Genomic DNA, 27,497 nt, shown 5'->3' on the forward strand with positions numbered 1-27,497 from the left:
GAACATGTTTAGGAAAAGAGCGCCACCTGCAGGTCAGAAGGTGTAAGACAGCACTGTGAGGAAGCCGTGTAGATTTTGTACGGCTTTTCTTCCTTTTTCCAAAAAAGTGAACTACCTCATCAGAAGTCTCTGCAATGGAATGTATTAACAACCCTTAAAAAAAGAAGGAAAAGGAAAGACAACCCCGACGGTTTTTGGAAGTTGTACTGTTGTGGTTTGTCTCATCTACAGTGGTCACGCAGCCCAAAGCATGCAGTCCCCATTTACTAGGATGCACTGCATGCTTAGGAGAAGGTGACTGGAGAGAGATGGCTGAGGGGAATGCAGGGACCCTGCAGTCTAGTAGCTAATGGTAATATATTGGTGTAGTAAGAATCCCCCTAATATGTTTGAAACTTTCTAACAGCTACCTTACCTTAGATTTTGCTACTTCCTTTTTTTTTTTTTTTTTTTTGTGGTGCGTGGTCCAGGAATCAAACCTGCATCTCCCACATGGCAAGCCTTCTACCACTGAACCACCCATGCACCCAGGTTTTTTTTTTTTTATTTAAGAAAGCAAACAATACACTTAGAACCACCAAAAATGGATATCTTAGTTAGCTTAACCATAGGCATATTTAATTACAGTATCCATATAATCATTGTAAAGCCTGTGTTTGCCTGTTAAGTTTCATAAATCAATTTAAAATTGAGGCAACAAGGAAAAAATCTACATATTCAGATAGCAGAGTTCTTAAATTCCAAGTATTAAACACTAGCTTAGGTATCGTTTGATCAGCTGTCAAAACTGAATGTTCTCAAAATATCAAGTAGAAAGTTCTTACAAATATCTGCACTGCTGTGGTAATGACCTGTGTTACTAATTATTTTCCTTATTTCAGGAAAATATGAAGATACAAGTACTTTAACAATTAACATATGGAAATCTTAACCACCTCAAATGGATATTTTAGTTGGCTTATCCATAGGAAATTTTTTAAAAATCTAAGTAATCATCATCGTAAAGCCTGTTTGTGCAATATGTTTCATAAACCAATTTAAAATTAAAGAAGAAAAATCTATAAATACAGATATGAGAGTTACTTGAATTCTAAATATTAAACACATACTTCTGTTTTGTTTCCTACTAGAGAGACAAACATAATTTCAAATTGTCCCATCCAAAGTAAAAAAAAAAAAAGTCAGTATTATTTGGGGAAGTGATAATATCAATAATAATAACAAATTACATGCCAGGCACAGTGTAATGTATTTCCCACACTTAATCCTGTGACACTCCACTGAGGTGGGTGCCGTTATTGTCCCTGCTTTGCTGATGTGGAAACTAATAGAGAGTGCTTATATTGCCCGTCCTGGATAACCTAGCTGGGAAGTGGTGCGAGACCCAGGATTTGTGCAACTCTGGAAAGCCGGTGCTCATACTCCTCTCTGCTGCCCCCTAAGCAGCAAAGAGAAAGGCGAGCCAGGGGCGAGGAAAGTATGGGACCTGGAATCGTAGCTTTGGGGCTAGAAGAAAGTCCCTCATTAAACCAGGGCATCTTACCCTTTGCTAGTGAATGTTTAGGATTGCATCACCCTTATCACTTTTTCAAATGCTGCAAAGGATAACTGGAGGGATTATAGCAGTAGTAAGAGGAAAAGAGTATCTTACTAAGTCAAGATGGGCGTCCGTGTGTTAAGATTGTTAGGGATGCTCCAGCTCCCTCGGGTTTTGCTGGTGCAGCATCTGTGGCCTGGGCGAGCTCTGCAGACAGGCAGGCATCTCAGCTTCTGTTCAGCTTTCCTGAGTGCTTGGGCCACAGGAAGGCTCTGTGATCTGACTCAAGTTCTTTTAGAGTCTGGGGAACTTGCTGCCATCGCAAAACAAACATCCTGAAACACAACTCTTCATATTTTCATTTCCCTTTATGGCGCTTTCCCTTCCTTAAAAATCTCCAGGGATTTCGGGATAGGTTTTGATTAGCTCTTTCTTTAATAAAGTAATACACTTTATTATATTATATGTAAAGGCTAAGTTGAACCACATTGCTTATAAGAAAAAGCAGCAGTCCCAACCCACACCTTTCCACCTCCCTAGTGGTGGCTGCTTGTAGCTATTTTTTTTCTGTATTTTTCTCTGTATTTCTAAATAATATGCTTATACTATATATCTTGATGCATCAGTTTTGAACTTTATCTGTTGACTTCTTATTATGGAACACTAAGACTCAGGTTTTTAAATCTAGCACACAAACACGTCTCCTTCCAGCCTCCCAGTGTGGTCATAACACATTTTTGGTTTAATTCAGTGTTGCTATTACAAACCTACGTGAATTTTTCACACAGCATGGTGAATGTAATATATTAGGTCCATTTTCTTAATTATAAAACTTTTTGCTCTTTCTAGGGTTTGTCTTATTTGTTCAGTTTTTTACATGTGCACACAAATGCATCTCATAGTTTCTAAGGAACACTAAAACTCCTCTGCAAATAGGCAGATAAAGCAGGGAGTGTCTCAGATCCATTTTCCTCTTGGCAGCATCCACCCAGGAGCCCTCTAGCTCTGTCTACACTCCGGACTAGGTGCTGTCCAGGCAGCTGTCCACCTGTTGACCTGGGAATTGCCTTTACCTCTTTCCTGTGTTAGGGCGCCAACACTCTCTTTTTTGGTTTACTTCCTCGTTTTGTAGAAGCTCATCCTTGCAACCTGAGAAAAGTTACGAGGAAGGTAAACTTTCTGAGACCTCGTATGTCTGAGAGCATTCTACTCGCATTTAATGGATAACTTGGTTTTTACCTTAGACTTGTGAAATTTGATTCAGGCATTCTCAGTGAATTCCACATGTTCTTGCTATAAAAGTAACACTGTGTTTAATACTGGAGAATGAGAGCATCCATATAGGAAGAGTAGGGAAATGCTGCCTTAAGTAATGCTACATGCAGAAGAGGAGGTGACCACTTTTGATCCGTCTTCTCTATAGGAATCCATGTGAACATGCATGGGCAGCATAGGATTCTGGCTCTAGGGGCAATAAGCAAGCTCTGTACAATCACTCTGTGGTTCCACGAAGGTAGGGACTTCTCACTGTTAGGTCATGGGTTTCCTGTGCCTTGCACATCCCTTATCGCAGTGTTGGTAAGTGTGCCGGCTTGTTCTACTAAAATCCATAAAAGAAGTATTTGGAGTGAATAAGGACCTTTTCTGTTGTTGTCACAGATTTGTTGGTACATCAGTCTTGTATCTACTGAGCACCCAGGGGACTGTTTTTGTAATTGAAAAGGTCATGGTAAAGTTGTATTTTTTTTTAATCTAATTTGGGTTGTGCTATGCATGAGTCAGTGATAGCCACCATTTCACTCATATATTGTCCCAATATTCATTTTTCTTTTGTGTGTGTTTTCTGTCTTTTTTTGGGGGGGGGGGGAGCTCTAGTTCTGGGGAAACCACCACTGCTGGAAAGAAAATGAAATTTATTTGGGAAGGAGGGAGTGAGGTGAAGGATCCACCCTAACCTGCCCTTCACTAGGACAACTGGCAGGATGGGAGGAAGTTCAGGCCTCACCACATGGTTTGTTGAGAACCTTGATTTCATTAAAACTTGAACCCAAACATACCAGATAGATTTCTTCTTTTCAGCCTTCTGGGTTTGGGGTCATTGGGATTCCTGACCTAGCCAGGTTGAGTTAAGGGGACAGAGAGGAACTGTTTGTAGCAATGCTGTGCTCTCCAGAACAACGTCTTTAGTCCTTTTGTATTCTTAGAAACAAAGTCACCCCTTGGCAGGAATAAAACCACTCAGATGCCAGCATTCGGGGCTGGGTTTCAGGTGACCAGCTTTGGAGAGGCAGTGCCTGATTTCCCTTGGCAAAGACAACCTGCCCCTTCCCAGTCCATTTCAGCCACTTGTGCTCAAAGGCGACTCCCTCAAAATAGAAACCTTTAAGAACTCTGATATGTCCATGCATCATTATCTTTGTCCTAGATTCTAATCTAATTTCTTAGAATGTTGAAAACACTATTTAGCTTTTTATTTTTTAAACCAACTTTCCCTCAGGAAGAGTAGATCCAGCAGAGGTAGGAAGGCCTGGGCATTTCTTCTGGGGGCTGGTGTGGTTGACACTTGGGCAGTGGTGCGAGCAGATTCAAGTTTCCATCTTGACTCCAGGACGTCTTGTTTGTGTGTGAAGTCAGTTCATCTCTAAGTCCCTATTTCCTCATCTGTAAAATGATTTCAGTACAACCTATTTACAGCAGCGTCGTGAGGCAAGGATAGAGTGCTCAGAGGATGTGTACTCTTGTCCCTCCTCCGGGCACGGGGGAGAAGCCCACTCTGGGAGGAGCTTGTCACCAAGGGTTTAAGAGTCACATGCTTCACAATTGCTTCCAGACCTTGGCTTATTCATGTTTGCTTTCTCTTTGCTGGGCAGGAAGGATAGCTAAAGGAAGGAAGGTCTTTAACTTCTACACCAGGATTTACTTCATTTCACCTGATAATAAGCCATTTCAATAGTAGTTCTAGCAGTTATGATTTATGGAACACTTTTTTAGATACCAGGCCCTCTACCAAGCACTTTTCATTCGTTCTTTCCTTTAATCTTCAAAACTCTTCTACATTAAAGCTATTATGTACTCATCATGCACATGAGAAAACTGAGATTTCAGGTTCGTGTCTGGCTTCAGAGTGTCATGCTTTGCACTGGACACCTTGCATCTCAGCCATACCTTCACGACCGCCACTATGTACCCTCCATTCCCTGACTTCTTTTTTTTTTTTTTTTTTTTTTTTTTACTGACAGTATCATACCTTGTATTTTAGTTTTCTGGCTTACAGTTTTGAAGGTAGAAGTCCAAACTTGAGACATCAGCAAGGCAATGCTTTCCCCCTGAAGACTGTGACATTCTGAGCTGACGACCTGCAATCCTTGGGTTCCTTGGCTTTTCCTTCACACGGCGGCATCTTCTCCTTTCTCTTCCAGGTTCCATTGACGTCTTCTTTTTTTTTTTTTTAATTAAAGAAAAAAAAGAAATTAACACAACATTTAGAAATCGTTCCATTCTACATATGCAATCAGTAATTCTTAACATCATCACATAGATGCACGATCATCATTTCTTAGTACATTTGCATCGATTTAGGAAAAGAACTAGCAAAACAACAGAAAATGATATAGAATGTTAATATAGAGAAAAAATAATAATAATAATAATAGTAAAAAGAAAAAACAAAAACAAAAAAACCTCCCTGACTTCTTAACATGTCAAGGCTATGATCCCCGAATTCCAACAGTGCAGTTCAGGGGCCTTTCGGTGTCCCAAGAAAAGACTCCCAAGTCTCACAGCTTTCTGACTTCACCCCAGGTCTACCCTGGTGTGGGGATAGCTGGGAAGACAGAAGAGCTGGTGTGGAGCTCGAATTGAGAGACTTAGTTTGAGTCACCGAGACCTCCAATGCTGTGCTTCTGTTCCCTTCTTTCTCATAAATTCACTACCTACAGAAGGCACAAGGAATGACAGGAGTGGAACCTGGCAAAGCCAGGCAGAACTGGGTGCTAGCTGCAAGCACAGGTTATTAATAAGGTGTGGGTGGAGGGATATGGATATAGAGACATCCAGTTGTCTAGAAAATGAGGGAGCAGTGCGTTTTGCCCTCAGCTCCCATAATGGTGTCTTAACTAGAGAATGAAAAGAGGCAGAGACACATCCTCCACACTCATCTTTTCATCTCCAGTGGCCTTTCACACCAGTGACTGTGCCCCCAGCTTTCCCTTTGTGTTATTTTTTTCTCCTTTTACCCGCTAATGAGACTAGGAGCTCCTTACCAGCGGTGTCTGTGCCTCATACATTTCCGTGCGCCTTTGTTTGCTTATAATTGCAAAGATGATGTGACGACATTTGGGAAAATTTACAGAAAGATCAAAGAGCCCTCCCCACCCCCTCGCTCCCTAACGCAACACCAGCTTTACTTTTTTAAAAAATAAAAACTCTTTTCCAGCGCAGGCATAATCTGTTCTTACTCAGTGGTCCTCAAGTTCTCAGTCTTCCCTGAAATCCAGCAGGCGGCTAGTACAGAAGCTGTGTCCGTGCACGTGTTTGATAGGCTCCTGTTTTTCATTTCCCCTGACACCTATTAGGGTGTCTCAAGCCTTGCTGAAGGCCCCACTATGATGCCGACGAGGGGTGAGCTCGGCTGCATACCGTGTGTGAGCCCAGGATTAACATCAGCCGGGCCCCCTGCGTCGGGCCTCAGGCTCATGGTGTGGACCTGGGATTTAAGCCTGCACTGCCTTGGGATGTATTTGAAAGAATTCTGTGACCAAATGAGTTTGGGAAACTTTGAATTATACAAAGTTAAAAAATATTTCTTTACTGCAGTGCATTTGATATGCTAATATTCGCTGTGAATCTTAGAGAGGGAAGGTTGTATGAACAGTAATAATAATAATAATAGCTGCTATTTTTGAATATTTAACTCTTAGAATCTGGTAAGCTCTCTATATACAGTATCTCATTTAAAGCCTCCAAAGACCCAGGGAGGCAGATGTCATCACTTCCTGCATTTTAGAAGCTGGGAAGGAACCTGCCCAATGCCACAGTTAATTTATAGTGGGGACAGAATTTTGTACTTGAGCAGGCTGAGTCCAGGCATCATACTCTTAACCGATATACAGTACGACCTCCAGGTCGGCAGCTTTGACCAGGCCTTCTTTTATTTGCACTTTCTAAGGGATGAGTATTCTGAAGGACACTAGTTTGAGAAATGCCCATTTAAACTTGGAAAGAGAGCAAGGAGTGCTTGGTGAAGAAGGGAGATGGTGTTTCTCTTTTGAGCCTTCTCCGGTCCTCAGGTCCCTGGAAACCCTACCCTCCTGGACTTCTTTTGTGTTATGTTAAGTTGGTGTCACTGCCTGTTCAGCAGAAAAGGCAGGCATGGAAGGTTTGGAGTGTAGAGTCTAGACCAGTGGCTCTCAGACTTAGATGAATATTGGAATTTGCTAATGAACTTTAAAAAAATGCTCATCTCTGGGCCTCCCTCTCAGGGATTCCAGTTTGACCAGTCTGAGCTGGACCCCAGACATTGGTGATTTTTATATGCTCCTTGGGTGATTATGATGCAGCCTGATTTGAGAACCATGAGTTTGGACAGATACCTTTGTGGTCCGATTACCATGTCTTACACCAAAGCACCAGGAAAGTGTTTCCTTTGTAAGTTAAATGCTTCACAGGACTTGTGAATGTGAGTGTGGGGGCGGTGGGGTAGGGGCAGTGGGGGCCGTGGGGTTGGGGCGGTGGGGGTGGTATGTTTTTCATTTTGTTTGTTTTTTGTTTTGTGAATGAGTGAGTGAACCACGTTCTTCCTTCTGGCCATATCCAGCCTTATAGATCCTCCCAGTGTGCTTATACCCTGACCCTACATAATGGACAGCATTTATACAGAAGTTCTAGATTGGTCACTAAGCGGCCGGGGAAATAAAGTCCTGACACTCTTATTCCTGCTGGAATACCATTGTGCAGAGTACTGCATCCCCACCTTTGCTAGGAGAGCAGGGGTGGTAAGTGCACTCTGGATGATGACTTTAGCTAACTCTATATACTTCTTGTTAAGCATATATTATAAATAATAAGCTTCAAAGAATGTTACTGTCATTTGCAATTGAGTCAGGTCATCTCTGAGCCTCCCTGAGTAATTGTTTCTTGGTTTGGTAGTTATATGATTGAATTATTCTTATTACTATTTCTGCACAAGGCCTTTTTAAGTTTTCTTTTTTAATTTTAATTGGATGGTATATCATGAGACTGAATCTAGAATACTTAGCATATAGCATCCAAATGAAAGAGGACTTAATAGTCTCTTATTTTTAAAATACTTTATTACAACATTTTTCTCTAATAATTTACATTCTATGTCATTAATTTTACAGCATAAATAGGATTAGTGTAAGTGGAACTCGAAAATATGGTGGTGAAGCTCAAAATATCATTGTTCTCCAAATCTTAATCTCTTCAAAAAAGGATTTTGGCAATACGAAAGAAATAACATATAACTTTTAAAAAAACCTTTTTTATGCCCTTGTCAACAAAAGACAATGATTGTTTAAACCATAAGCTATAAAAACTTTTCTTAACCTCTCCATCTTTTCAGAGGCGGAGACCCTGAGCTGTTGAAGGCCTAATTCTGGAGTTTTGAGTTCAAGTTTGAGCATATCCCATTCAAGATAGATGAGTCCTGGATTGATCAAAGGGTTTGTAATGGGAATGTTTTTCTTGGTTTCTTCCAGTACAACAAACACCTCTTCGTACACATTGGGCATGCCAACCATTCTTACAGTGACCCATTGCTTGAATCAGTGGACATTCGTCAGATTTATGACAAATTTCCTGAAAAGAAAGGTGGCTTAAAGGAACTGTTTGGAAAGGGCCCTCAAAATGCCTTCTTCCTCGTAAAATTCTGGGTGAGTAAGACATTGCTGTGATTACCGTGGGTTTTGTCTGAGTGATTGCATTCCACGCATGCTTCCATGCAGGACAGCTGGCCATGGATTGGTGCTGACTGCACCTTCCCGTACATTTGCAGAATGATCAGTGGATCACGGGCTTATACCTGTGGGACTGTCTACATGGGGCATCCACACAGCGCATCTGGGAGGCGCCTGCCATCCTACCAAGGGGCGAAAGAGATGGGGGGCCTCTTTGGGCTTCAGGACTCACTCATGCAGTGACAAGAGGCTTTACAGGTGGCTGAAATCAGAATGGAAAACGTAGGGTATTAGCCCCTCTTTTCTGTTTCTTTTCACTCCATTGCTTAAAGGCAACCTAAAATTCCCCCAGAGCACAGGACTGAGGCAAAGAAGGGGCGAAGATGAAGATAGAATTATACGTGCTAAGATTTTGTAGGTGTCTGAGTGGTTACAAAATGGTTTGCCCAGTCTGTATCTCCTTCATGCTTTAATACTACAAGGGAAAATTCCCCCAGATGCTGGGCTTTGGCTCTTGTTCCAGAATCTCCAAGAGTAGCTTTGCTGTTCCCCCTCCACTATGTAAGCTCAGGTCAGAGGGCCTCTTATCTTGGAGATTGCAAGAGACATAAGCATAATGTACAGGGGGCAGCAGAGACCAGGTGACCTGCTAGCCCTGGGAATTTATAATTCCTTGGTCTTTACAGAAATAAAAAAAAGATTTGTTTCAAATGTTTGTGCTCTTTCACATGGCATTAAAAGCCCTAAATGGTCTGGTTTCAGGGTGTTTTCCTCTCAGGTTCTGCCACAGCCCCTTTCCTCTACCTCCTTATCCTATGCCTCTACTGTGTGTATGTCTGGGTGCACATGTTTTCCTTTTTCCTAATCTACCACCCGACTAGCTCCTCCTCTTCCTTTAAGACATTGGCTTCTCTGTCATAACGCTTTCCTGACCTAATCAGACCAGTGATCTTTCTTTTACTCCCATCCATTTTGTAGTTAGTACACGCTGTATCATAAGCATTTGTATGTGTGTCCCACTCCCTCTGGACTCTTGAGTGTCTCCAGGGGACCTTACTCATAAAAGCAGCTACCATTTACTGAATGCCACCTGTGTATTCAACATGCATCTCACAGGTGTTTGGTAGAATTCACCTTGTTTCCAACGGGGAATTGACTGAGACGTTAGAAAGCATCTCTGAGTCCAGGCTATTTGTAGATTGGGCACCTGGGACTTGAAAACAAATCTGTCTGACTTGAATGCCTCTGCTCTGTTTCTGGCAGCTGGACACCCTATGGATCCTGGCCCTGGGGTCTGTCAATCTAAGACCTTCCCTGTCTAGATACCAACCATGTATTTTATGCACATAAAAAGTCCAGCAAATATGGGGACCAAAAGATGAATGAAAGAAAAGTGTTATGAGTTCTTTGGGAAAATTTTGCATATTTAATTTAGTTAATTTCATTTCTTTTTTCCTTCTGTGGTAACTAGATTTCATTTTTCATGCTTCCATACTGAGATGTGTATTGCAAAAGTAGCCTTCTACTTATATTGATGTTCTTGGAGTCAGAATCCATGTGGACAACCTGAAAAGGTGATAATAGCCACTTTCCCTTTATAAATTGGTGGTTGCCAACTAGTGATTTAGAAGGTGGTTGGGGGATTATTAATTCCAATATTAATGGTAGCCCTCGGTTCTCAAAGTACTCATGGACCCCTACGGCATTCTTCAGGACACTTTCAGTGGATCCACAAGGGTGAAACCATTTTCATTATGATACTGAGATGCCATTTGCCTTTTGCACCTGCTGATAAATGTATTGATGGTACAAAAACAGTGGGGTAAACTGCTGACGCCTTAGCATGACTTAAGACGGTGGCTCAATTACTATGTACTCACAGTTGAAAAAAGAAGAAAAGAGCTACTTAAACCACACATGTCCTTTATGAGTTTTATTGCATCTTGAATCTCAAGTACACACTAAAAATGAATGCAGGGAGCCTGTCACTTCAGGGAAAACAACTGAAGATATTTTTTAACCCGGGTTAAAATTCGAGCTTTCACGTGAGAATTAGAGTTTTAGAAAACTTGCATCCACCTTTGTGATCCTGACAGTTTCTCAAGACTTAAATGACTTTTCTGTTGAGATCCGCAGTGATATTACTGAATGTGATTTTTTGATACTGTACAAGGTAGACCAATGGACTTTAGTGTAACAGAGTACAAAAAGTTCATTGTTATGGTTTCAGATTCTAAGACGCAACCTTTGAGGAACTGCCACTGGTTGAATTTTGATACAGTACCAAAGAAAAACATTTATAATTGTTTGAAAAGCCTATTAAAATGCTTTTCCCTTTTCCAATTACATATCATTATGAGGCCAGATTTTCTTCATAGATTTCAACCAAAAACAATGTATCATAACAAATTGAATGTAGGAACAAGTATGAGAATTCAACTGTTAACTTGGACATGAAATAGGTTTCTCTAACATAAAACGGTGTCACTCTTCTCACTACTTTTTGGTAAGTATAGGTCTGTCTAATAAAAGTGTATGTCGGGCGGCCACACTGGCTCAGCAGGCAAGAATGTTTGCTTGCCATGCCAGAGGACCCGGGTTCGATTCCGGGTGCCTGCCCATGTAAGAAAAAAAAAAAGTGTATATGTCAATGTGCAGTGATCTTATCTTGAAATGAGATAATAAATATTTTTAAACTTTCTCAGTTTTAATTTCCAATGTGGAAAATATAGACAGATATATATAAGCAAAAACTCTTTTGGAATACTCAGTAGTTTTTCAGACCATAAGGGGGTCCTGAGTTGGAGAATTTGAGAGCTACTATTATAAAATAAATAAAAAGAAGTGTCCTATCTAGGTTAATCGTTTTTAAACTCTGAAATTATAAAACATGATTAAAAGGAGCCGTTTTCAGTACCTTCAAGTTAAGGAATGTTGGTTTTTAATAAGATTTCTTACAATTAGCATATTATTTGAATATGATATTGCTATGGAATATGCTATTGGTATGGAAAACACTCAGAAAGTTGCTTTTGCCCTCAAAATTACCCCTTTCTCTTTTTCTCAGTGAATAATTTTAATAGACCCTTTTAGTGATGGGATCCTTCAGTCATAAATCCCCACACAATGAGGTTGAGATTGCAGATGTTTAGAGGACCGTGGCCAGGGCTGGATGTGCAAATTTAGAAACAGTTACCCAGACCAAACTTTAGTTTATTAAATTAAGATCAGAAAGATTAAAAGTGAGCATTTCTATAAATATGATAGAAAATATCACTCCAGTATAATTGTTAAAATTATTTAACTTTTTAAAGAAACTCATTTGTAACACTGTTAAAATAAATGAGGAAAAGCAATTTAAATTAAGCCGACAGTTTATTGCGATTTGAAATCCTATTGGCTTTTGAAACCTAATGACTAAGTAAGCATGAATTTACACAAAGAATAGCTTTCCTTGGATTTCCTTGGATGTTTCTTAAGTAGGTTTAAAACTCACTTTGAACTGTCTTTTGTATTAGCAATTTGTCTGGCAAATTTGCTTATTTTCATGTGAATTCAGAACATTTCAAGAGAGCCCCTGCATTCTCCCTTTCCTTATCCTCAAAGTGCCTGAAGTCTCTAACTTGTCATAATCTAAGATCTTGAAAGCGAGTTGATAATAATTTCAATTTTGAACAAATTTCCAAATGATATTATGTGTCAGGCCCAATATTAATGTGAACTACCTCAATATCAAGGAAAGATACTTTTAAAATAAAAGTGGAAATAATTCAAGTGGCTCAAAACATATTGCTGTTCCAGTGACTGACTACGTGGATATGTGCATGCTTAGGATTGTTAGAAGCAGTGTGTGGCGGGAGATGTAAGGCAAAAGACCTGAGAACATTGCTCAGAATGAAAGAACAAAGTTAAGGGGACCACCTAGAGGGTGTATAGTAGTTCCTTCTGCTGTGGGCAAGTGAAAAGAAAAGGAGTAGGTGAGCATGTGCGGGCTGACTCATCATTTGTTCTTTGGATCCTTCCTGAAGTTCTCTTTGCAGAATGTCTTCTATATCCACTCTGAGGCTGCTCAGGCAGGGCTAGAGTCAGGGAGGACCACTTTGGGAGTGGTTTGCTTTGGGAGAACCACTGCAGGCTCCCTAAGCTACCTGCTCTTAAACCCAAGCTGCGGGCACCGCAGCTCTTCCATGCCAGTTGGCACTGAGAGGGGAGTGGGATTGCAGTGAGCCAAATAGCAACCCAGGCCCCAAACATAAATGAATGGCAGAGGCACCCCCCTCCATGATGCAAGCCTCACAGCCTGTCATGTCTTCATGGTATGGAACACCCAAGAGCCCCTGCTTATAAGGCTGTGCATCTAATGAGTCTTTTTGTTTCCTTAAAGAACTTTATTGAGGTTTCATTTACATACCACAGAACTTCACTCATTTTAAGTGCACAATTCAGTGATTTTTAGTTGACTGAGAGAGTTATGCAACCATTGCTACAATCTTTACTTTTTAATATTTCCATCACTCCGAAAAAGATCCCATTTGCAGTTTGTCCCCACTCCCACCCTCAGCTGTAGGCAACAACTCATCTACTCTTTGTCTCTACATTGCCCTTTTCTGGACATTTCCTGTAAATGGAATCATTCAGTGCATGGTCTTTTGCATCTGCCTTCTTCCACTTATCGCAGCGTATCTGAGATGCATTCATGTTGTAGCAGGAGTTAGTAGTTAGTTCCTATTTATTGCTGAGTAGCATCCCAGTGTGGATATGCCACATTTCACTTAGCCATTCATCAGCTCATGGACAGGTGGGTTGTCTCCACTTAAGGCCATTTGAATAATGTTGCTGTGAACAGCACATACAAGCGTTTGGCTGGTCATAGGTTTTATTTCTCCTGCGTGGATTCCTGAGAGTGAAATTGCTAACTCATACATAAATTTACAGCTAATTGTTATGAGCTGCCCAGCTGTTTTCTAAAGTGGTTGAACCATTTTTTTTTTTTTTTTTTTTTTTATTTTTTTTTTTTAGGAAAGACAGAGAGAAGGAAGGAAGGATAGAAGGAAGGAAGGAAGGAGGAAAGGGAAACATTTTTTAAACATTTTCTTGTTTTTTATTGTATTCTGTTTCTCCGTTTTTGTTACATGGGGTGGGGCCGGGAATCGAACCGAGGTCCTCCGGCATAGCAGGCAAGCACTTTGCCCGCTGAGCCACCGCGGCCCGCCCGGTTGAACCATTTTTAATTTCCACCCTGTGAGATCTTGGCAATCACATCCTCCTTCAGCCATTCCGGTGGAAGAGATGACAGAGGGCATTTTAGGCGGGGAGGTTGTTGCATGCGGGCACAGAGACATGGTACAGCTGGGGTGCACTGCTGGGATGCACTTAGGTGCATTACATGTGGGCCTTCATTTGTGTGGGTGGGGAAAATTCAGATAGACAAGGAATTTGGATTTGGATTTAGCTGTGTGGGCAGTAGGAAGCAATCAGTAGGTATAATAACTTTTGAGCCAGAAGAGTGATAGGATTCTTTGAACTGAGAACTACAGAAACTTTCTCAACATTTCACTTCTTCTAGTGTTATTCGTTTCCTTTTCCTTTTCCTTTTCCTGACAGTTTCCTGTTCATTTCCATTCTCTTCTTTTTATTTGCTCCTGTGCATATTTATTCTACTTCACAGCTGATTACAAAGAGACAAACAGTGAGCTTCCTGGAATAGAAGGAAAGGAGTTCTTCTGCTTCAGCAGTGTGAACCTGTTATTAATTACCTTTTTTGAGCCAGGCATAATCGCATACTTGCTATTATTTAATCCTCGGGAAATGTGTGTGATTGGTCCCATTTCACACACGAAGAAAGTGAATTGCAGAGAGGCAGAGTCACACAGCTAGTAAATGCCACATCTGCTGGAGTCCTGAATCTGAGCTCTTCCCACTAGACCCTGCATGCATGGCCTGTGCAGTCACACGCTGTCACCAGAACAATCCCAACACTTAGTGGGAGCCTGCAATGGTGACTGCAGTGAAGCAGCAGGCTTGGCTTCTCTCCGAAGTTCTGTCTTATGTGAGGCTCTGGTATTTGTTTACATGGAAAGGAAGGTAAATAAACTACCATTGCAAGTTGGGTCCTCTAAGTCTTACTAGAGAGGTAAGTAAAATCTAGTTAGTTGCCTTTGGGGGGTAAAAGCAGCATCATTTTTACATTATCATTATAAGGACACATGACAATATCCTAGACAATCTTGTAAATATTTTTATTCATTCCTATGTGCATCACTAATACAGCCTACTATGATACATGTGTATAGTTTTAATCAAAGGATATACTGAATTTATATACTGAATTTATCTCACTGAACACCCTTCCTAGTAGCCGTATGTCATCATATTCTTAATTATCATTTTCTAATGACTACATAGTATCCTGCTTCCTGGGTATATCATACATGAACCCTTCTTATTTTTATTAGATATTGATGTTATGGCTTTTAATGTGTGTGTGTATATATATATATAACAGAGTTGCTTTCTAAAACTGTAGCAGTTACTCATTTTTTAAAAAAATATTTTTGTTGTAAAAGCCTAGCAAACATTCTTGACATACGAACATTCTATACATGGTGTGTAATCAGTGGCCACAGTATCTTCACATAGTTGCATATTCATCACCATGATCATTTTTTTTTAACCTTTGCATCACTCCAGCAAAGGAAAGAAAAAAGAAACAACTCATACATACTATACCCCTTACCCTTCCCTCTCGTTGATCAATCTACTCAATTTATTTTAACCTTTGTTTCTCCTATTATTTGTTTAATTTGTATCCATACTTTTTACTCATCTGTCCATACCCTACATAAAAAGAGCATCAGACAGAAGGTTTTCACAATCACACAGTCACATTGTAAAAGCGATATCATTATACAGTCAGCTTCAAGAAACATAGCTACTGGAAGACAGCTCTACCATTTCAGGTACTTCCCTCCAGCCACTACATGACACCATAAACTGAAAAAGGAATATCTATATAATGCCTAAGAATAACCTCCAGGATAACTTCTCGACTCTGTTTGAAATTTCTCAGCCACTGACACTTGATTTTGTCTCATTTCTCTCTTTCCCCTTTTTTAGTCGAGAAGGTTTTCTCCGTCCCTTGATGCTGGGTCCTGGCTCATCCCAGGATTTCTGTCTCACGTTGCCTGGGAGATTTACACCCCTGGGAGTCATGTCCCACGTAGAGGGGAGGGCAATGAGTTCATTGGCTGTGTCAGCTTAGAGAGAGAGAGGCCACATCTGTGCAACAAAAGAGATTCTCTGGGGGTGACTCTTAGGCCTAATTTTAAGGAGGCTGAGCCTATCCTTTGCAGGGATAAGTTTCACAGGGGCAACCCCCAAAATTGAGGGCACAGTCTATTGATTTGGTTGTCCCCACTGCTTGCAAGAATATCAGAATTCTCCAAATGGGGAAGTTGTATATTTTCCCCCTTTCCCCATTCCCCCAAGGGGACTTGGTAAATGCTTCTTTATTCACTGTCCAAATCACTGGGATTTTTCGGGGCATCACAATAACCTGGACAAACCAACAAAATTTCATGCCCTACTCAAGATTCCATGTTGAACACTTATGGTGTTCAACTAAACTGACCATACAAGTTAAATTAGGAAATGCTGTACCCAAAATATAAATTTTGCGCCAAATAAACATCTCTCCCTTTAGTCTCACTCAGGAGTGGTGAGGACGATAGCTTCCTTTACCCAGTCTTCTGATATACCTTAGTCCTATCCAGATCAGTGTAGCAGTTCCTGTTTAAACAGTGAGTGTAACAGGCATCTTCATCAGCCTTGCCTGGCATAATTCAAAACAACCATCACAAAAACAACTTTTTATTGTCATTTTGGTTTTTTTTTTTTAACTCCTCTATCTCTGCAATTACTTTTTTCTTTCTACTCACAAGCCTTTTATCCTTCCTTATCCTCCAGAAGGTTAAACATAGTGTGTTCCCGTAATTCTCTGTGTGTTCGCATTTCTGCAGTTCTGCAGATGGCGTACTTCGTGGAGCTGACATCAGAACCCCTTGCCCACCCTCAGTCAGAGGAGTAAGTTGTAAGGTGACTGTTACTGCTGCCCTTTGTAATCCCTTAGTCAGCTGGCCATCCCCGGGTACCTTAGCTGAGTTATTTGTGTTGGTAGTACCATATATAATAGAATTTTAGCTTTAATTTGAATCCCTAAGTAAAACATCCCAGGGAAAGTACACATTGATGCAGGCATTGAAATTTGTTGTGTTTGCAGAGGATCGTGGAACCAGATTTGTTGTTAGTGAAGCCAATATTAGTCACTGGAAGATAACCATGCTACCCCATTTCCATATAAACAATGATTGGGTGCTGTGTACGTACTAAAGAGTAAAGGTGATCACCGCAGGTGGACAGAGCTGTGCTTCATTTCGGCCCTGAGATTTGTGTGGATGGGTTCCCAGTTACATGGCAGATATGGCACACCGTGCAGTTGATTTAAAAGAAAGTGTCACCTGTTTTGGAACTGAGCATAGAATTTTCAAAGCTAGAAGAGGTGGCTTTGATTCAGTTGTAAAGGACAAAAAACCAAGTGCACCTTGCAGCTGACTCTCAAAAATTAATTTCCAGCCATTTGTAGTTTACTTAAGTAAATAAACAAAATTGTGAATTTAACCAAATAAGAAATGCAGGTGAAACTAATATTTTTAAATGGGCCTCAAAATCATACTCTGTGTCCTAGACATGCCAAATAGTGCCAGTACTGTGAGCACAAGTTAAAAAAAAAGGCAGAGTTTTTAATAGCATGTATTCACAAACCTTACGGCCAAAAATCATTCAAAGGCTTAGTTTCAAACTTTGATTGGGACAATCAGTAGAGGAGAAAGTAATGAGAAATGAAATTGTATTGGGTATGTGTCCTGTCAGGCTAAAGCAAATTTTTATATACAAATAATACAATATTAATTTTTCCTCCCAAATCGTTATTAAATTAGTGGTGTCTTAGAAGCCAAAGTATATGATATTACCCTATGGCTATTAATAATATTTTTCTTTTTAAAATTCTTAGAGTAATGATCGTTTGATGTAAACAACGGTCAGTATTTTCATGATCACTTAATTCACTTCCTTAACCTACTTAAGAAGTAAAACAAAGGTTAGTTTTACTGACTATGACATGCGAGAAGTCTTTCTAAAACAGATTAAGGGGATGTAAGTTATCTGGAAAACATTCCCCTTTAGAAGATACTTTCATCTTGGTAGGAATGAAATCCTGTTTGTTCTATAAAATGACAGCCACTGTGAATAAAAAAAAAAAAAAAAGAAGCACTCAGCTTTATTTAAGAAGAAACCCGGTGAACAATGGAACTTGCAGATAAACCCTCTTTGGGGTTTCAGCATGTTTTTGATTGGAGCCTAGGATTGAGGTTGAAATTGTAGACATAAGTCTGTCACTTGCAATCCAATGTCCTTGTTGCTATTACTGGAGAGGAAGTTAGGAATCATTTGTTCCCCATATGTTTTAGACTGCTGTTAGTAAGAAAGGGTCTTTCAGCACAAGTTTTGCATTTCTCTGTATTTCTGTCCCATCGAAAAATGTGTTAAATTCTGAAATTACCTGAATATTAAGTGAAGGAATGATTTAAGGGAAAGGAAGATGAACAAGGAAGACTGATCTTGTGAAGTGCTCCTGAGGCTAATGCATGTTAAAGTCCCTTTCATTGGACTGTGAGTAGATGATTATTTTAACCTATGGTGCGTGATAGCCCCTGAAATCCCAGGGGAAGAGTAGGGGAGACGGTAACATGCACGTCCACCCATTTTATTTTGATTTCGTGGTGGGGGGGGGTGGAATCTGGGGCTTGTTAGCACTTTCTGCATTAACTGTTGCCTAATAGTGCTTCCTTCATCCCCCAGGGAGCAGGAATCCTATGCCTCGCCTTTATTTTATCCAGCAGTGCAATGCATAATAATCAACTTCAACAGTTGTTTTCTGTTTTTTTTTAATTAGTCAGCTGAAAAGTTAGTTATTTTATTTATTCCGGTGAATAAACAATCCTAGAGAAATTGCTGTACATCAGGTGGTCGAACTACCACTTAGCCAACTTATAGTAAACACCTGATGGTTTGTTGAGCAGACGTCCTTGAGGAATTCACAAAAGGGGCAGGGGGCTTCAAGAGACTCACAGAAAAGCTTTTCCCAGCTACCTCTGGAGTTGTTCGGTGCTGGTAGAAACGTTTTAATTATTTGAATCAGTAAGAAATATGCACATCACTAGTGAGACATTCAACAAGCATTCACTCAAGTCTGCTTTGTTCTTAGAGAACCAGAGAAACAAACCTGAGTAAGATGGTCTGACTTCCAGACCTCAGGTTCCAGGGATGGGGGGGGGGGTGGGGGGGAATGGCACACATACACATGAATGACAGCACCGTGGGCTAGGTGTCATGGAAGTGTGAGCAGAGGTTGCTGTGGAAACAGGTGGATGGACCCTTTTTGCCTGAGAACATTCTGGAAGGCTTCAGAGCTGGCATTTGAATGAATCCTGAAATAATTTGGTAATGAAAGAGTGGGAAAGGTTTTGCAAGGAAAGGAGATACTGGTCCAGAGACAGGGATTCCTAGTGGGAGCTTGCAAGGGGTCCTGGTGGCTGCTGGGGCTTATGGATCTTGGAGATTGGTGAGAGAAGAGGTTAAAAATATTGATCACAGGGCGGTCACTTTAAAATGACCCATCTGGAGACCCATCTCGAATTCCCAGAAAATATAAGGTGGAACAAGATAACCTGGGAAATGGGCACAAAAGCTCATTCTTGCTTTTTCTCCAATTCTGATCTCTAATCCCTTAACCAAGCCCCATTCACGCTGCAGATACCGCCCCCAGCTCTAAGGCATCCAGACAGAATCTCTAACATTGAGAATCTTCTTGACCTCGTGGGAGACTCCGTCTGACAGCTGTTACTCCCAGTGCTTTCTGTCCTGGGTCATTTGGCTCAGTTGTTGCTAACAAAGCCAAGGTCAGAGGTCTGTCCTTTCCTGCGTGGAGCTTTTAAACTCTGCTGCCTGCCATGGTTACAGACTGAGATCCTAAGCAGCTGTCGTGCTGAGAGCTGCTGCTAACCAGAGGTCCAGGGGAGAGAGACACATGGTGCACTCACACTTCTCAGCACTTACCCAGTGGATGAAAGCACTATTGACTTTACTGTGTAGCTACTCTCATTTCATCTCAAGAAAAGCCTGAGAAGGAAAGAATTGAAGTACCACAATTGGGGTGGCTGCTTATTTCCAAATCCAGTTTTGCGTGGAACAGAGGGATCATCTGAAATCGCCATGAATCCCCAAGGGAGATGGTCAGTGGTCTACATTTAGACCTAGACCTGTGATGGTGTCTGGAACCACTTCTCCCTGTTCAGGTAGACATTCCAGGTACCGCCTATCTATCTACCCACCCCCATTTCAGTTTCCTTTTTAAATTGCAAAACTATTACAAGCTTGTTATAAACAGTTCAAGCAGTTCAAATGAATATAGAATAAAAACTGAGAGTTTCCCTGTCACATACATCCTCATCGCCCCAAATTTGGAATGTATCCTTGCAGGCTTTTTTAATATGCATCTGAAACGTTTATGTACACATGCATAATTTGTTTTTACTAAAAGGATTATGCCTTACATTATATTCAGCAACTTCATTTTCTTTCCGCTTAAAATTTCTTTGACATAATATGTCTTACAGCAATGAGAGTTGGAAGGAAAGTCCCAATTTTTGTTTCTTTTTTTTGTTAAAAGTGACTTTTTAGTGGGGTTGCCAAATTTGGCAAATTAAAATACAAGCCACCCAGTTAAACTTTCATCTCAGATAAGGTATACATACTGAGATTCAGATTTAAGTGTGTGTCCTGTATTTTATCTGGCAGCCCTGCACTTTTTTAGCTGATTGCATATGATTGACTGGTTGTTACAATAATAATAATAGTTATTATTATTTTTGTTGTTGTTGTATGTAATCCTTTTCATACCAAAAAAAAAAAAAACAAATCAGAGAAACTTTCTCTGTCCTGGTTCGGAAAAAGTGACTCAGGGCCTGTGTTCAAACACCTGAGAACGTAATGAGTGACGGACCAGCTCAGCTGGGTGCCCTGTTACTCACTTGCTGCCTTCCCTGGAAAGAACTGGCCTGTGCCTTGGCTTTGCCGTTTGGGCTGACACCCTGGCTCTTTTATCTCAGCTACCTTGTGAAATGGCCAGTGGCAGTAAGTCATGTGGGTGATATTAATTAATTTTTTTTTTTTGTGGTAAAGAATGCTAGTATTTGTAGGAATTTGCAATGCAAACAACCAGCCTTTCAAGCAGTGCATATTGTAATTAGACCAAGCTTTTAAGAGTCTTTGAAGTACTAAATGTTTATGAAATTCAAATAGGGATCCCAATCTGCACAATAAAGGGACCCTCCACGGCGGTTTTTTTTTTTTTTTAATCCATTTTGTAGATGTAAATATATGCCACAATGAGTGGGAAGTAACTTGGGAGAGCCTGGCTCAGTTTATTCCTACTATTTTTATTTAAAACAGCTGTGGCAGGAGGACTAAGGCATGGGGCATCTTGGTCCAAACTGAACACATTCCAAGGGCGACTTCCCAGAGGACAGTACCTCTCCCCCTCGGCAGATGCAGCTGGCCTTGCTGGGGAATTGTCCGGCAGTCATCCCTGCTCCCCCCACCTCAGGACACAGGGTGCCAAGGGGAGCTGGCTCTGCCCAGGGCCTAGGTCAGGATGCAGATGAAGTGGGTGGGGAGGGTTTGGGAGCCGCCGGCTTCCTCCAGGGGCACTTCTCCCCACGGCTGTCCGCCCAGGCCGCGGCGGTTGTCCTTGGCGCCAGTGGGAGCAGCTGTGCGGCCCGTGTGCGCCCTGCCTGGCCGAGCCTCCCCATGTGGCAGGTCTGGACAGCCGCCCGCAGCAGGGCCCAGCTCCCAGTGCCGCTTGCCAAGGAGCCAGATGCTTTCATTGGAAAAAATTGCTTCACAATTTGAAATCTTGGGCCTTTGATCATTGCTCAGAGAGGATGAAGAGGAGAGGTTCAAAGTGGTGGTTTGAAAACGCCAGCGTCTTCTTGCATCCATCAGTGCCTATTATACTGTCTCTTGTCAGGGACAGTCCTCTTGATGTTTTCATTTTTGCAACCAAGTAAATCCTGCTTGGCTCTTCCAAGCCCTCAGGGTGGGAGGGAGAGATGGGGTAGGAAAGGAGTGTCTGTTTCCTGCTCCTTTCCTGATATATAGTGCCACTTCCTCTCCCCCCCAGGCTGAGGTGTTTACTAACTCCTCTGTTCAAGCATGCTTTTTTCCTCTGAAATGAGTGACAAGGGGGTCATCATCAGTCCAGTGCTGCTTCTACACGAGCAGCATCCGTTTCCTCACTTGACAGCGGTAGGGCTCACGTGCTTCGTCGTGGTCCAGCCCACCCCTCCAAGGAGGCTGGAACCCACAGAACTGGGCTCGGCCTCATTTTTCCTCAGCCAGAAAATAGGAAGGATCATTCTCTGAAGAATTTTGCATTTTGAATATTTAAGAAAAAGACAAAAGCATGAAATGAAACAGCTGCAAACATCCATGAACAAATGGGTTTACTGAGTGAGAGGTATTAGTAGAGAAACCAGTCCAAAATCTTGTCACGGGCCTTAACCATCTAAGTTGCAGGAATAAAGAAAAGAGCATGACAAGTAGAGGACATAAAATTTCACATCCTAACCACTTTCAGGTATGCTATTCGGTGGCTTTAAGTGCCTTCACAGGGTTGTACTATCGTCACCATCATCCACTACCAAAACTTTTCCATCATCCCGAACAGAAACTGCCCATTCCTTAAAAACATTAATCCCCCATTCCCCTAACCTGTGGTCTACTTTTTGCATCTATGAATTTGCATATTCTGGTTATTTCATGTAAGTAAAATCATATGGTATCTGCCAGACGTTTTACATCTGGCTTATTTCTCCCAGCATCATGCCTTCAGGGTGACTCATGTTGCCCCATAATCAGAACTTCATTCCTTTTTATGGATGAGTTAAATTCCATTGAATGTATATATGACATTAAGTTTATCCATTTGTTGACAGACACTTGGGTTGTTTTCACCTTTTGGCTATTGCACATAGGACTGCTGTGAAAATTGGTGTACAAGCACCTATTTGAGTCCCTGCTTTAAATCACTGGAGAAATTTAGGAAGTGTTGATTTTGTGTTATTTAATTTTTTTTTTTTTTTGCTTGCTGGGACTGTCTACTTTTTCTCCCTGGCATTGTTTCCTACTTCCACAGTGCCCTTACATTGTTTTCCATGACTTTGCCCACAAACAGACTTTGTATTTTTACTTCTTTCAATACATTTATTAATGATTGCCTTTTTTTATTTCCAGAAAGAATCCTTAAACAGCTCTAATGATGTCTTTGTGGATAAGATGATAATTTTGTACCTATTAGAGCAGTTATGTATAAAATGTAAGACTTGTCACAATATAAAATAAAAGGTTTGTCATAAGCTCACAAGTCAGAAAACTCCTGATTTTTCTCTTTGGAGAAAGCCATTGTTGGCATCTGTGCCACACACCTGATAAATGTGAAATGAGGCCAAAACTGGCTCTGCAGTGACAGTCCTTATCAAGTTTATTGATTATGAACTGCCATCTACAAAGGAGAAAGGTCTCTAGAGTTGTGACTTGAAGCTGTCTTTATCTCTGGCCCATTCCCTATTTTAAATCCACAAGTTAATAAGGAGTGATTATCAGTGTTATTAATAACTGCCATTTGTATAGTTACAGATGAGTTTCATATGCGTTATAGCCTCACCACATCACAGTGGCCCTTGGAAACAGTTTTTTCCCCCGTGTTTGAAAAGGTAGAAACCGAGACTCACACAAATGACTCCATATCCCTTGCTTCTGCTACACATGCTGTCAAAGGTTGCAACTCTCATGAGTTGACAGGTGAAGAGTCAGGATTCAGAGATGTCCACACTGGGTGGAGTGGTGATCTGAAATCGGGATGAAGTTTAAGAAAAATAAATTTTGAACTTGAATCCTGGGGAGTCAACAGGCCCGGAAGCACCTTGTGGATGAGAAGGGGGAGAGAAAATGTGCAATTAAAGGAGATTGGAACAGAGTTGCAGCCTTGTCACAGAGTGTTCCTAGGTTTGTGGGACTCTAGAAGGCAGAAACTCTGGGTGGAGGCTACAAGAAAGCCAGTTGAACATCACAGATATGGAGGGCAGAGTGCCTCCCCCACAGTGTCTGTGTCCTGGTCCCCAGAAACTGTGGATATGTTTCGTTACATGGCAAAGGGGAAATAAGATTGCTAATCAGCAGAAAGGGACATTATCCTGGATTATCTGAGTGGGCCCAGTACATTTATAAGGGTCCTTAAAAGTTGAAGACGAAGGCAAAAGAAGAGAACCAGAGCCAGAGCAGCGTGAGAAGGACTCAGCTCAAAGTTGCTGACTGAAAGTGGAGGAAGGGACAGGAATGTGGGCAGCCCTAGAAGCTGGAAAAAGCTTCAGGATCTGGAAGTAGATTCTCCCCTAAAGTTTGCAGATAGAAACACAGCCCCGTGCATACTTTGATTTTAGCCCCTGAGACCATGTCAGATTTTTGACCTACAGAACTGTAAAATAATAAATTTGTGTTTTATTTATTTATCCCCCCACTAGGTGTGTGGGGGTTTGTCAACAGCAGTATGAGAGAACTATAACACAACAGGAAAAAACAAAACTGCCTAATACATACTGTCCAATAGTGTAGTAAGTATTTATTGAGGTAACGATATGCCTGTGACTGAAGATATTCAGCCAGAAGGCAGGTCTGGTGGGTGTGCTATGGAGAGGATTTGTGCTTTGGGAACGGGGAGAAAGAATTGACTTTTGAACTAGGTCAAACTCAGGGTCTCTTCTAAGGAAAATGGAAGATTTCTAAGAAAGGCCAATTTCCCTGGACTGGCCTTCCCCAGTCACATTAGAGTATTGCTCCTTAACAGTTGAGAGCCTGGCCCAAGACCAACTATTTCAGGTCGGTTTATCACCAAAGGGTAGAATATGGTTTGAATTTAGAATTTGTTGGGAAGGTGCGTTTTGCTGGTTTTTAGCTGTTTCTTGGATTTTTGTATTTATTTGCTTTTTAAAAATATCCTGTAAACAGATAAAAGTTGATTAGGCAGAAATAATTTCCCCTTCTGATTCCAGTACGTTGTTTCCCCCATTTTCTTCCCTTCAGAGCCATATGAAATAGGTTTGCTTTACACCCAAAGTTTTGAGTTGGGGCCATAAGCCAGCAGTGGATAATGACTCAGCTCAAATCCCAGACTCACTATTAAATTTTCTTCCTTGATTGTTGATTTAGTGTTGATTTTTCCTTTGATAGTACCTTTGCTTCTTGGAAGCAAAATAAGTAACCGTATTTCTTTCTGGGATAATGTTACTATCAGCTGACAGATAATTATCTTCCACATCAGTACCTTACGGAAAATTCCGTGTATTATGTTTGGATGACCGCGTGATTATTGTCCATGTTCCAGCATATTTGCAAAGCAGGTGTAAAGCAGATTGGTTTTTTACTGTTAATAGGGCAGGCTTTTACATTCTAACCCATTAAATTTACACCGATAAGTAGATATAAACCTTGATCGAGCTCCAAAAGAAAAACACAAGAAAATTCACAAAACATCTGTGCCATTTGTCTCTATGAAAGCTAAAATGCACATAGCCACTGTGACCCAGCAATTCCATGCCTAAGAACACACCACAGAAACCCAAACGTTTCTTCAGCAAAGACACATAAAAGAATGTTCACAGTAGCACTCTTCATAATGGGCCCTATTTGGAAACATCTCAGATGTCCTCTGGTGGTAGAGTGGAAAAATCAAGAATGGATGAACTACAGACAACAAAATGGATGAATCTCACAAATGTAGTCAAGCACAAAGTTTAAACACTGTATGATTCCATTTCTTAAAAGTTAAAAAAAAAAAACACTGATGGATAGGGTGCTTGGAAACTCAGATAGATGGTTCCCTTATGGGGGTGCAGATGACGGCAACCAGAAGGGAGCTCTGGGGGCAGGTTGGGGGACCTTGTTTTTATCTGGGTGTTACTTATGGGGGGGTCACTTTATGAAGATTAATTGAGCTCTAAATAATGTGTGCCATTTTCTGAATGTATGTTACACCTTCATTTTAAATTAACCCCAACAACTTTAATACACGTAATTTGGTGGGATAGTCTCTGAGGGCAGGTTTTTACAATGTGTGTTCTTTAACAGTTCGACTTTGTTAACTCCTGTCATTGTAGTTGCAGATCATCCATTCCACACTGAAACTAATTAAAGTTATTTGGGGAATTCTGAGACTTGATGAAACAAGGGTGCTTTGGTGGGAGTGGCCTGCCCTCCGTGCAGCCAGTGATAATGGTCATTGTCTGCAGGTAATTTAGAAACAATGGCACAACCATCTAAAAATCATTCTTTTTATTATCACCATGTGCCAACAATTCTAAACCACACCGTTGATGAAATACTCCTCCCCAAAGACCCTTTGTTGTTGTTCTAAGTCCTAAGCAATTGGTGCAGTTTGTGTTGTTTCCATTTTATATATACATATACATTATGAAAGCCTGCACACATTGTTTAGATTGTCACAGATCACAGATAATCCTACCACCTCAAAAACAGAGTTGTGTTTCAAGATGGTAAAGATAAGGGAGAGTAGTTAAAGACCCAGCTTTAAAGTAAGCAATGAGAAGTGGGGTAACAACCATCCTTGGAAGTTGTGATGGTAATTCCAGATCTCCTTGTGTGTATGAGATTAATTGCCAGTATTTAGTAGTCTTTCACCTGTGGAGAATGGAGCTCAGGTAGACCCAGGGACCTTTTATAGGCTTTAGGTAGCTCAGATGGGGGTCTTAGTTGAGTAAAGGCTTGCATCCTTTGACACCTAATCTGCACTTTCGTGGAGCCAAATGTTAAACCTTTGAGTCTTAGAAAAATGCACCCCTGTGTAAATTTAGGATTTGTACTCCATATGATTCCCAAAAGCAAAATGTAAGGAGGTTACAAAATTTATAGACAATATAAAATGGACAAGCACAAGTAAAAGCAGATTGGAAACCAGTAAAAGAACTGTGTGCTGGTTGTTAGCAACTATTAGAAACACCTGGGTTAAGTTAATTACTACAGTTGAACACAGAATTTAGCTTTGAATTTCTTGGCAAGTAAGATGAAAATGGAAACATAGAGTATCAGGTTCTTTTTATTTGAATCCAGGAAATAAAGTTTTACCTATAAACATTTTCCTGATATTCAGTTCAAGAAGGAAAATCAAGTGCAGGTCCTTATTAAATATATAGGATGATTCAGTTCATTCTTAGACTCTATACTGACTCTTCATGGTGTGTAGTTCCTGCCAAGGTATTAAATCCAGCTAGTTACAATGTGCCAAACCTCAAAAAATAATAGAGTTACATTTGAGTATCAAATCCATCTACCTCCGAGTAGCTACCACAATAGTCCAAATAGTGTCACCTCTCATTTGAACTGTTGCAATGGCCTCCTGATGTCTCTCTGCATTCACTCTTGCTCTCTTCCAGCCTCTTCTACAAGCTGTGGTCAGAGGTACTCTTTTGGAATACAGAGCCCGTCATACCCTCTCACTGCCCCCTTCCCCATGCCATCTCCTCCTTACAACTCCTGCATCCCGTTGCTCTTAAGAAATGACACACATCCTCCCGCTTCTGCAGCCACTCCTGCCACACTCTGTCCTTTGCTCTCTCTGTCCCAGCCATTTCTTAGTCCTTGTCTCTGGTGATGCGCCCTTTGAACATGCTCTTCTCTCTGAGGGAATGTGCCTCCTCCTTGAGCAGTCTCCTCTGTCTTTGGATCCAAGTTGCATCATTGGAAGCTTCCCTGATTCTGGAGTCCTGCTCCCCACTAACTGTTCCCATGCCTTCCCTCTGTGTTGCTTGGTATGATACCCTGTCTGCCCTATAAAATTATAAACCCCCTAAAGC

General features: G+C 41.1%; 1 protein-coding gene across 12 annotated transcripts in view; it reads left to right on the forward strand.

Annotated features, from left to right (window-relative positions):
* Positions 1 to 27,497, forward strand: part of TEAD1 (TEA domain transcription factor 1) — a 280,155-nt gene that overhangs the window by 232,986 nt on the left and 19,672 nt on the right. For all 12 annotated transcript variants that reach the window (XM_077114015.1, XM_077114018.1, XM_077114021.1 and 9 more), the window contains one exon: positions 8,257 to 8,430. In XM_077114015.1, coding sequence (XP_076970130.1) covers positions 8,257 to 8,430 — 174 coding nt within the window. The remainder of the gene's footprint in view (positions 1 to 8,256; positions 8,431 to 27,497) is intronic.

This window comes from Tamandua tetradactyla, chromosome 8 (assembly GCF_023851605.1).
Source record: "Tamandua tetradactyla isolate mTamTet1 chromosome 8, mTamTet1.pri, whole genome shotgun sequence".
Lineage (NCBI taxonomy): Eukaryota > Metazoa > Chordata > Mammalia > Pilosa > Myrmecophagidae > Tamandua > Tamandua tetradactyla.